At 41.2% G+C, this 12,259-nt stretch overlaps 2 protein-coding genes across 3 annotated transcripts in view; both read right to left on the bottom strand.

Moving 5' to 3' along the window:
* PLS3 (plastin 3) overlaps positions 1-10,848 on the bottom strand; it is an 89,417-nt gene extending 78,569 nt beyond the window's left edge. Inside the window, exon 1 of one of the 2 annotated variants that reach the window (XM_007469034.1) lies at positions 10,764-10,848. The gene's annotated coding sequence lies outside the window, so the exon portion shown is untranslated. The remainder of the gene's footprint in view (positions 1-10,763) is intronic. The other variant, XM_007469035.1, reaches the window with a different exon arrangement.
* On the bottom strand, positions 2,872-4,096 carry LOC103068960 (heterogeneous nuclear ribonucleoprotein A3-like). The gene is given in 3 exon segments (XM_082931458.1): positions 2,872-3,666; positions 3,757-4,037; positions 4,081-4,096. Coding segments are annotated over 2 exon segments (939 nt in total). The 5' UTR covers positions 3,901-4,037; positions 4,081-4,096.
* Positions 10,849-12,259: the final 1,411 nt, after the last annotated feature.

Here is a 12,259-nt window from a genome sequence, read left to right as displayed (position 1 = left end):
ATAAATGTTCTCCTTTAATTTTAAAGACAAGACTGAAAACAAGTGATATTATCCCCATTTTATAGATAGTGAAATTGAGGTTTAGAGGAATTAAGGAACTTCCCCAATGTCACAGAGATATAAAATAGCAAAACCATGGGAACCCATATTTTATGCTAAAATCCATTCTGACTATGAAATATAGTGTGTACATGATCCCTCTGAGAACAAAAAAAGGAGGTGGTAAGAACGAGTTGTCCAGTCAGACAAAACTTTCCACATCACTTCCGGGTCATCATGGGATGCCCGGACCAACATGGTCCTCAGTGCCACCAGTGAACTGGGGTAAGGAGACAGACATCCAGGAAGGGTCTGTGAAGTAGCATGGGATAAGTTTAGAGAGAGAGATGCAGTGTACAATGAGCCATTTAAATATACAAAATATTTGTTAAGTCAAGTGTTGTAATTTGGGGATTCACCATATACTGAAACTAGGCACAAATTAACTGGTGGCACCAGTTTTACCACTATTGGATCTCCGTTTAGTTATTTAAGCAACCTGAATGAAACATAAAACTCTGAGTTTATTGAGCATTGTCAACGTACAGGTACACATCATTTTACTGCACTTTCCAGATATTGCACTTTCTACAAATTGAAGGTTTGTGCTAACGCTGCATCAAGTGAGTCTATTGGCACCATTTTCCAATAGCATTTTCTCACTTTGTGTCTGTGTCACATTTTGGTAATTCTCACCACATTTGAAACTTTTTCATTATCATTATATTTGTTATAATGATTGGTGATCGGTGATCTTCGATGTTACTAGGACACACAGAAGCCTCAGATGAAAACTGGCATTTTTTAAACAATAAAGTATTTTTAATTATGTACATTTTTTTAGCTGTAATGCTATCACACACTTAATAGACTACAGTATAGTGTAAACATAACTTTTATATGCCCTGGGAAGCCAAAAAAATTGATGTGACTCACTTTATTGTGATAGTCTGGAACCAACTGAAGTATCTCCGAGGAGTGGCTGTACTTCAAGAGGCTGACAGCCTGAGATAAAGAAGCCTATCAACAAACACAGCCATTTCTATGTCTGTGAGTCTATTTCTGTTTTGTAAATAAATTCATTCATATCATTTTTTTAGATTGCACATATAAGTGATATATGATATTTGTCTTTGTCTGACTTACTTCACTCAGTTTGATAACCTCTAGGTCCATCCATATTGCTGCAAATGGCATTATTTCATTCTTTTTTATGGCTGAGTAATATTCCCTTGTGTATATGTACCACATCTTCTTTATCCATTCATCTGTCGATGGACATTTAGGTAGCTTCCATGCCTTGGCTATTGTATACAGAGCTGCTATGAACATTGGGGTGCATGTATCTTTTCAAATTAGTGTTTTCGTCTTTTCCGGATATATGCCCAGGAGTGGGATTGCTGGGTAATATGGTAACTCCACAGATATAGAAAACAAACTTATGGTTACCAAAGGGGAAGGGGGGGTTAAATTAGCAGCTTGGGATTAACATATATACACTCTATATATAAAATAGATAACCAACAAGGACCTACTGTATAGCACAGGGAACTACACTCAATATCTTGTAATAACCTATAATGGCAAAGAAGCTGAAAAAGAATATATAAATATATATCTTTATATATATACAGCCATTTAACCAACTTCAGGATTAAAAGTCTCTTCATGATACTGAAAGTTTATGGTCACAAGTAAGCTTTCTGTACTTGAACTGAGTTTTACAGCAATCTGAAATCTAAAGGCTAATTAAATACAAACCTGTCTCCCTTCCCCAATTAACAGTTCTGTTTCAAAAAATAGAACTTCCTATGATTGTATACCCCACAGGATTCTACTTCATCCTCCTTTGCACCTGCTAACTAGATCAGAGGAAACCAAAATATTTCCAAGACATATACTTTACCTAAACCAGCTCCATACGAAACACTATATAAAGAACGGCTTTTTTTTTTTTTTGAGAGCCGCTGTTTGAAATCAAGGCTCTTTTTGTTTACACCAATGTTTAAATTTCAGAGATTGTCAAAGGAATTCATCTTTAAAACAAAAATCTTTGCAATTTCTCTTCTAAATATTTATCTCAAAGAAATAATCAGAGTCATGAAATGGATTTTGCCCCAGGGTGTTCACTGAAGCATTATCTATAAGATATGGAAAGAACAAAAACTTCCAACAACCTGGAATTAGCGAAATAAATTATAAAATATCCATTATATAGAATATCATGCAGTAATTTTAAATATTTTCAAAAATATCTGATTACATGAAAACATGTTCATAATATAAGTTAAAAGAATTGGATACAAACAGTATATACAGTATGATCCCAATTTAAAAAATATCTAACGTTCTACACAGGAAACAGATGAAAAATATGAACAGGTGGTACAATTATGAGTAATTTTTATTTTTCTTCTTCATAAACCCTTTTGTTTTCTTCTCATATATATTTTTTTGAAAAGTTAAAAATTCCTTAATTTTTTATTCCTGGTACCACTACCACAATTTACAGGGCAATATACCTGATGTAATAAAAAGAAAAAGACAAAGCTACAACAGATAAAAGACCTCAGGAATGTACACCTAATTGACACTACATTGCACTAATCAATAGCTGCACTTTTTGCAAACTGTGGCTATGACAGTCCTGAACAAGAAGGGTTTCCTGTTTAAGTTGCAGTACGTTTTCTATGGATCATCGTTCCTCCTGTGGCAGATTTTTACAGTTCCTCTAATGCATTTGGGACGACTGTCTCAAAGTAACCTGCAGCTTTCCTGACAACTCCTCACTCTCTCTCCTGCTAAGAACTGTAGCCCTTTTCTTCTGAGTTTTTAGAACCTTCTGCTACCATCTCCACCACTTCCACCACCAGATCCATAACCACCACCATAGGGACTTCCCGAGCTTCTTCCACCAAAACTGCCCCCCTTCATGGGTCCATAATTTGACTGCTGTTGTCCACTATAATTTCCAAAATCATTATAACTCCCACCACCACCATAGTTACCTCCAAAATTTCCTCCTTCATTGTAACCATCCTATCCTCCAGCACCGCCACCACATCCACCACCTTGGTTACCATATCCTGGTCCACCACCACCATAGCCTCCTCTACTACTGTAACCAGGACCACCGCCATAGTTACCACCGTTGCCTCCAAATCCATTATATCCACCATCACCTCCTCCATAACTACCTCTGCTGCCACCACCTCCACCACCATAGCCTCCTCTTCCACCAAAGTTTCCACCACGGCCAAAGTTACCTCCACCACCTCCAAAGTTTCCTCCACGACCCATAAAGTTGCCAGATCCACCTCCACGACCTCTTTGTGATCCAGCAGATTTCATTTCTTGTTTAGAAAGGGCCTTTTTCACTTCACAATTATGCCCATTAAGAGTGTGGTATTTCTGAACAACAATTTTATCAACTGTATCATGATCATCAAAAGTTACAAAAGCAAATCCTCTCTTTTTTCCACTCTGCCTGTCTTCCATAACTTCTATGGTTTCAATCTTGCCATACTTTTCAAAGTAGTCTCTCAAATTATATTCTTCTGTATCTTCTTTAATACCACCAACAAAAATTTTCTTCACTGTTAGATGGGCACCAGGCTTTACAGAATCCTACAAATAAAAAATATGTAAGTTAAAAAAAAACTCTCAAAAATTTTGCAACAATTTCACATGTCACACAACATGGTATTATTAAAATACCTCTCTAGAAACAGCTCTCTTTGGTTCCACTACACGCCCATCAACCTTGTGTGGTCGAGCACACATTGCTGCATCCACCTCTTCAACACAAGAGTAAGTAACAAAACCAAAGCCCCTGGGACGTTTTGTTTGGGGGTCTCTCATCACCACACAATCTGTAAGTGTGCCCCATTTCTCAAAATGTTCTCTTAAGCTATCATCTGTAGTTTCAAAGCTCAGACCATCAATAAACAGTTTTCTGAACTGTTCTGGTTCCTTTGGATCATGGCCCTCCACCCCGCCCCACCCCCCCACCCCCCCACCCCCGGCGGCGGCGGTGGCGGCGGCGGCGGCGGCGGCGGCAGGAGTCTTCTCATATTTTTTAAGTGGTGTTGTATTTTTTTAATCCAAAGTAAACTGATTAAAAAAATATCCTAAGTACACACTACTTAAGACACTTTTCCAGCAGATTAACTAAATATACCTATTGACTATTATAGCAATAGGATATACGCTAGGAATCATGTCTTATCATTTTCACCTCTGAGAAAACAATCTTAAATGGTAATTCTCCCCCACCTGATATACAAGCACCAAGATGTCAAAAACAACAATAAGAAATGGCAAAAATGGGAATATGCAAGCAAGTAAAGAAATACAGGAAAAAAAGCTTAAAAATCACATTCGTCTATAAAGAACAATGTATTATTCAGTGTCAATTGCAGAATGTCAGTCTGAGAGCAACACTACGTAGTTAGAGCATATAATGTAGAATGCAATAATATGAATATTCAAAGCTATTATGCTGCCCTCTCAAATTCTATTTTATAGAAAGTAAAAATTTTATATATATACTTTTTATGTAAACAAGTATTATATATACATATAAATTTAAAACAGCTTAAGAGAATCAGAGTTGTATTTTCAATATATGGGTTACAAGATTACAAAAAAATGATTTGATATTTAATCTTTTAAAACAGAGATGGTAGAAATAAGAGGTCAGAATTTATAAAAGAAAATGATTTCTTTTAACAAAGAGAGACTTCTCTTCAGAACTAGTCATAGGATATCAGGTTATTTCAAAAGTCCTTTAACTCAAGGCTTTCTGCTTATTCCATTTTCATTAAGTGCTATCACTTCACAAATGCTATTTTAACAAATGTTAGCAAACATAATTTTAACAAAATAAAAGTGCATAATAACACAGAGAATGACAGAGTTAAAGAACTGTCATGTAATTGGCAAGATGACAATACACAGTGAAAATTAATTCCAAGTTAATAGTTTTGAGGGTGGGAGTTGAAAATAACCCCTTAGGGGCTTCCCTGGTGGCGCAGTGGTTAAGAATCCGCCTGCCAATGCAGGAGACACAGGTTCGAGCCCTGGTCTGGGAAGATCCCACATGCCACGGAGCAACTGAGCCCGTGTGCCACAGCTACTGAGCCTGCACTCTAGAGCCTGTGAGCCACCACTACTGAGCCTGCGTGCCACAACTACTGAAGCCTGCACACTGCAACGAAGAGTAACCCCTGCTCGCCGCAACTAGAGAAAGCCCACGCACAGCAACGAAGACCCGATGCAGCCAAAAAAAAAAAAGAAAAGAAAAGAAAAGAAAATGACCCCTCACAAGTCATCTAGCCCAACATGTTTGTTTTTCAAATGAAGACCTGCATTAACTTCTCACCTTTTCTGTGTTAATGATGGCACACCACTTAAACATAAGTTTATCTCCTCCATTATGCACTTTTCCATAACTGCATATGCAATTTAGAGTGCAATTATAAGGAGAAACATTTGATTTTTCATGAGTAATTTTACAGAAAACCTCCTATTACGGGCAATCACAAAACTAAGAATGAAGAATGATAAGCCGAAGTATTTTGTAACCATTACCAATGAACGCCAAAATACTGCTCAGTGGTTACTTGGGAAAGGTTAAAAAAAGAAACCACCACCACATTAATGGCTTTTACAGGCTACTTGGCACAATATTTGAGGGAAAACAATTATAAGAAAGTATTACACATATAGGTTTTCTCTTGTTATCAACCATTTCTCTTATTTTTCATTACATTATGTCTGGCTTTATTTCTTCTTAGCTTGTAAAAGTGGATGGCTGGAGAACATTTACAGACAAGTAAAAATGTGGCAAGGCTTAAGTGATGAGAATTCTACCATTTCTGTAAACTCTTATTAAAGCTTTAGTGTTTCTATGATACACTACAGTACTTTGAATTTATATAGCACCTGTCTGCTGAAGAACCAAGGCTTACATAGCTCATTTATCCTTTCAGCATGCCTGTGAAATACACAGATTGAAAACAGATGGCTTACAAATAAAGTAAAATCCAGATATGAAAACAGAGAACTTCCATGATTTACTGAAGATGGCCTGTCTGTGCAAACTGTAGAAGCCTAAAAGATCCTGGAGTCCACACTCAATGCCTTTTCCAATAAACACCACTACCTCCTTATCATCAAACATATTTCTAGACCGTTAAGAGAAATTAAGCTTTGTCATAATATAAAATCAGTAAGTTTAATGCGCCAAAAATCCTTGATAAGGAATGATATAAATGGTACCTCTATATTTTAAAGAAATAACATTAGTCACAGAATAAGCCACTGGTGACTGGAGAGTCACCAATTTGCCTACAAGGTATTTAGCTTGGTTCAATATAGTTGCATTAAAATTGGAAAAAAATCAACTGATAAATATAACTGAAGTAAGCCAGACTATATCTATATAAAAGATATATCTTATAAAAGAAAAAAAAAATCCCAGCAGACCAAAATCCTTGAGCCATGCCCTTATTTTATAATTGAGAAAATGCGTGGTGTCTGGCACATGTATGTACTCAATGTTAAGTATCAATATAATAATCTTGTGACTTTCTCAAGGTCAAACTATGAGTCAGTGGCAGAGCCATGTCTAGAATCTAGTTCTTCTGAAGCAAGTCCAACATACGTCCCCCTTAGCATTGTAATTTTCATTTAACAGCAAAGCCTTTTCATCCCTAAAACAGTTTATACTCACCAATACTTATCTTTCAAGTGCTAAGAATAGAGCAAATTCAATGTTATTAAGCATATTGAATTTTTGGAAACTGTCTCACCTCCATAACTACCATTGGCCCAAGTATTAGCAGATCTTCTCCTGAGACTGACATTTCATGATCAGACAGTTTTTTTATATTTCTAGGCCATAATTTTAACCAAAGCTCTCATCACTAAAAACAGCTAGTCATGACCACTGCTATCTAAAAGACCTTCCAACAGTATAATGTATCCAAAAAAGCTTCTGAAACCTCCAACACAATGAACATACATCATATGGTGTGTCACTCTCTAGAATAATTACAGACTCAAAACATGATCTAGCTGTTTTCTTCTAAACTGACTTTTATTATTTTCACAGATTCAACTTTCCCCCTCTGGATTACTTTTCACCAAAAGAGCATGAGCAAGTACAAAATGATTCCAAAAACAGTTAGCCAAGTTTTCATGTATTGATAGATGTTCGTTTTCAATTTTATACCAGCTACTTTTGGAATCTGTACTAAACAGCAAACACAAACAGTTTGGCGTATTCATTCCACCTAGATTATAGCAATAGCAAATTCATGAATTTATCTTATGTGCTAAGAATATTATGTCAGTAAATTTCTTGGAAAGGCAAGTAGAAATGCTTAAAACAGAATATGGAAAAATGGCAAGTGAATTTTCTTCCTTTTGTCATCAGTTTCACCATACAGTATCTCCTTAGTGCTCAGGCACCACCGCCAAGTTACTACCCCCTTCTTTTCTGTAACAGTCACGCTGTTTGCCTAGGAGCAAAATTTCATGGGGTTCCTAATAGTGCCCTGGATATTGACATTCTGCCAGTCTAAACAGTCACAGTCAAGTCTAATGTGCTTGTAACCATTGGTAGAAGAGACTTAATCTCAACCCAAATATTACTCACTAGTTATAATTAATCCTTCTACCCAAAATGCATTAAGCCTAGACATTTTTAGCAATTGACTCTAAATGATGGCATCAGACTAGACTAGAGACCTTGGACCTCAGTGTTGATTGTCTGTGTTAAATCAAGGCAGAGCATAATTTATTTGGCTCTCCCACCCCAGGTAAAGAGTCTGATAACTTTCTAGATCTAATTGTAGAAATTAAGAATTAGACTCATAATCCTCTAATTTTAATGAAAGCCTGGGTTCATTAGATCATATGACTAAAAAATGAAGTCAGTAGTTGTAAATGAGTGGACACACCGAGACAATGAAAGACTGGTTGGAGAGCCTAGTGAGGATCCTGTTTTGACATGAGTTAATACTATTTTAAAAAGAACTTAAATCCCTACCACTTTAACCTAGTTGGATAGTTGTGCTCTTCTTTTTTTTAAGGTTAAATACTTGTTAGGAGTTCCATCTAAAATTATATTATCACCTCTCTTCCACTAGGGGGGTCTATCTACCAGTGTAGTTAACTCCAATTAACTCAGGTGCAGTTTGAGTCCACTTCCAGCTAATCTGTGCCGCAAGGCTAGCCTTGTGGTCAGAACTATGTGCTTTAAAGTTGTCCTAGTTTTTAGGCTCAGAAACCCATGCACTGCATGAAAATGTAGTGCTCAAGTCATTCAGAGGTTGCTGCAGTAAGTAGACAAGGATTTTTGGCTGAAGCATACAAAGCCAAAATCTCTTAAATATTCCCAGTTTCATTTTTAGCTGCCCTAGTTGTTTTCAAGACTGAATACGTATCAACTGGATCCATTTTTGTAAATAAGTAAAGCTTTTAAACTCTCAACCTCAGAGATTCCTCTGCCCATTTCTACACTCTGCAATATATAATCTGCATGTTTTTCCAACAGCAACCTTAACTTGGGCCACTTGGGTGGGTATTGGTCATTATGGGAGTTGTTTCTGTGGCCTCTCATTATTCTACTAAAGTACTGACAGGTAAAAACCCAAGTAGCTCGATTTCTTAAATTTAGTGTCCACTGTTTTCCTGCCTGATTTCTGATCCAATTAATTCCAAACCACAATAACTGATGGTTAATTTTAGCCAAGAGATTATCCACCACCTTCAAGCAGATGCCTAATATAGAGAACAGTTCAACTGGAATATAGGCCAGACCCAGGGACATGGACAAAGCCTAATTTTTTAAAAAACACTATCTTATGGGATATGGCTTCAAATCTATCATTTAGGAATGAAATAGGGCATGAATAAATGGACGATTTTTCTAGAAAATAATTAGTAAGATATTTTTAAAATTTAGAAAAGCCATAACTAGATTGAAGGGCCACAGGGGAGATATATATCCCAGCACAAACATATTTCAAGCACTTATTTTAAAAACAGCTTCTGTTTTTTATTTTGGATAAAATCTGAGCACCAAATTCCCTTTCTGTTCCCCTCATCCAAATCCAAGTAGAACTCCCTTGAGTAGAGGCTAGTTGACACCGCCCCCTCCCCTTCTTTGTCACGGTAGTTTTGGGAAAATGAACTTCAGCCATTACATTCCAGTTTTAAAGTCAAAAGAAGTCATATGACCATTACCCTAGGGGCATCAGAGACTTGGGGCACGTGATGCCAATTGACATATGTGGGGCTTCGGCCACTACGTTGGAATTCACTGTAAATTGGTTCTTCAGGATCAAGTTTAAGCTCCCAAATACACTGTGACATCCTGTAAAGTGGAGTGTGCGCTTACGTCTCAGTAGTTTTAAATTTCACCTAGGTTTTCTACCTACTGTGCAGCCAGCCAGGCTCTCTTCCCCACCCCCCATCCCTGGTAACAGGTCGGGCACCCCGAGCATCCCGTCTGTCTGATCCTAAATGGCGAGGCTCTCCAACCCAGTTAGTTCTAAACTCAACCTTGAGTACCACCCGGCATGTTGTGCAGATAGGGTGTGGAGCAAGAATCTGCGTCGCGTACAGGAAATGTCAGAAAGCATTAAGCCCACTCCACCTCCCAGGTTGGGATCGTCTGCCCTGGAGCCTGGCCGTCGGAGCCGCCAGCACATTAGAGCAAGTAGCAGCAGCGGCGGCGGCAACTCTGGGACTGGCGAGAAGCCCGGGCGGGGGTGGTCGGCGTCCCCCGGCCTCTCATTAGACAGCTAAGTACTGCGAGTCGGGAAATGTAAACACCGGCAAGTGCAGCTCTGTGGGAGGAGGGGATGTTGCCCTCGCCCCCCGCCCCTTCGGCTCTGCCTCCAGAGGAGCCCCGGGAGGTGCCGGGCGGCCGCTGCCCCGACCGCGCGCTCGAGGCTGCAGAGCCAGAGGAACTGAGAAGGGAGCAGACGGGCGGCGCGGGATGTGAGGAGAGGAGAACGGAAAGGTACTGCCCTAATGGCCCGGAGATGTCCTGCTACAGAAAGGAAAAAAGTGCTTACTCATAGGGAGACGCGGTGCGATAGCGATTCGCTCGCTAATGGTAAGGGAAGCAGGCGGCAGGCAGGCAACCAGAGCCTCGTTCCTTCCCCGGGCCACCGCACCCCGTGGAGCCCGGGGGCCGGGGTGAGCCCGTGAGGTCACCCGAGGAGGGCTAGCGGGGGCCGGAGGCGTCGCCGGGACCGGGGGGGGGGGGGGGGGGGGGAGGAGGGTGGCAGTAGCTGAAGAAGGACGACAGAGGGAAGTTAGGCGCTTGGTTTCCACTTCGGGGCCGCCGCCACGCAAGGGGAGAAGGGCAAGGGCTGGCGTCAAGGACTCCAGCCCAAGTTTGGCAACAAGTTAAGAGCAACTAGTGAGAAAGCACCATCTCTCCAGTGAAAAGCAGAAAACGTGTTTGCGGCGGGCGGTGGTCGTGGGGAACACTCGGTCACTCCCACCCGTCCTTGATGCGAACGATCGCTTTGGCGCCCAAGGTCTAGGACAGAAATTTCTGCAGCCTCCCTCTCAGTCCCCCGCCTCCCGTGCCAGGCACGTTCCTGCCGAGGTTCCCGGAGATGCTCTCTCCTGGACCCACTCATGCCCACGCCCAGGGATCCCGCTCCCCTCGTGCCCTCCCGCGCCTGCAGAGCACTTACATAAAGTCGCAGAGTACCGGATCTGGCCAGACAGCCTCCAACCGACGCACTCAGACAACTTCTGCCGCTCGGAATTTTTGCGGCTGTGGTTCTAAAGCCAGCGCTCCCTCCCCTCCTGCCAGCCCCCTCCGCCCCTCGGCCGCCGCCATTGGCTCCGGTGGTGCTAGCAGTCAGCTGGGAACCAGGAAGGGGATTGGGCCACGAGCCTGTCACATCAACTGGGTGGGGAGTTGGGAGAATAGGCACCGGCATGGGCGCCCTGGAGGGATGGGGACTGTAACTCTGCTGCTGGGAGCGGAGATTGGTCCTCCGCTCTTGTTTCTTCCCCTCCCTGGCTATGAAGAGATTAGAAGTCCTCAGAGCCTGGCTCGGGGACCACTTTCCAAAAACTCGTATGGAATAAACGAAGAGATGAGAATGTTGGAGCGAGAGTTTGAACGTCACCAAGCCCCTATTTAAGTCTCTGGAGAGTACAGTTTCAACCCAGAATCGTAAAGAGAATCTCGGCATGGGAAGGGACTCGTAATACTAGTACTTAGTTTCTCCTGCTCCAATCAGCCTGCGTGCGGAGCAATGCGGAGGGAAAACCTCAGCAATCTTCCCTTTCCAACGAGGTCTAGGGAGCAGATATATGGACAGGACGAGGCTCTCATGTTTTTGGCTTCGTGCCCAAGTAAATTGTTGACCAAAATCACCTGTCTGGTCTGTTTGTCCATGCGGAAAGGAATGAGAGGTGGAGGTGGGAAGGGAAGGTGGAAATAACGTGGTTCCCACTCGTTTGACTGGAAATGGATGTCAATTTCCATCAGTCTCCTTTCACCAGAGAAAACTTGGAGACATGCTTCTGCTTCCCAGAGGACCCTTTCTTCTTCTTGGCCTCTGTGTCATAATTGACCTCTTTCATTAATACACGCGGAGGTTTCCCTTCCTTATTGTGCATTCCAATCCTTTGGCTCACTCCAGGTCCAAAATCAGCTCCAAGGACCAGAGTCTGACGGATTCACATTGGTCAGGTCAAGAGACTGGCTTGTGGCACAGCTGTAGAAGAGAAAGGCTAAGCCCTTTCCTGTTTCAGTCACAACCATTTTGTTCAGGAAATGTGTGCTTGGAAAGTTTTTTAAGAATTAAAAATTGGTTCACTTACTTCTCATTTTATATGCACTACGAAAATTGCTAAATTAAGAGTGGCCTGCGACTTCCCTGGTCCAGTGGTTAAGACTCCCAATGCAGGAGGTACGTGTTCCATCCCTAGTCAGGGAACTAAGATCCCGCATGCCTCAGGGCGCGGCCAAAAACAAGAGTGGCCTGAAAATCGAATGATCTTTTCAAGGAACCCTCACTTCATCTGCTATTATGAATTTCCTTAGGGAAATTAACCTACAGTGAGTGCCGGCGCTTCTTGAATGGGCAGAAGAGGGGAGTTCATATACTGTCTAAAGGCTACACTAGCAGAGAAGGAATTGGCACTGGGAAAAAGGCTCATTAAATATTAATTA

The sequence above is a fragment of the Lipotes vexillifer genome, unplaced genomic scaffold (genome assembly GCF_000442215.2).
Source record: "Lipotes vexillifer unplaced genomic scaffold, Lipotes_vexillifer_v1.1 scaffold1340, whole genome shotgun sequence".
NCBI classification, from domain to species: Eukaryota; Metazoa; Chordata; class Mammalia; order Artiodactyla; family Lipotidae; genus Lipotes; species Lipotes vexillifer.
This window is presented reverse-complemented; position numbering and strand designations above follow the sequence as displayed.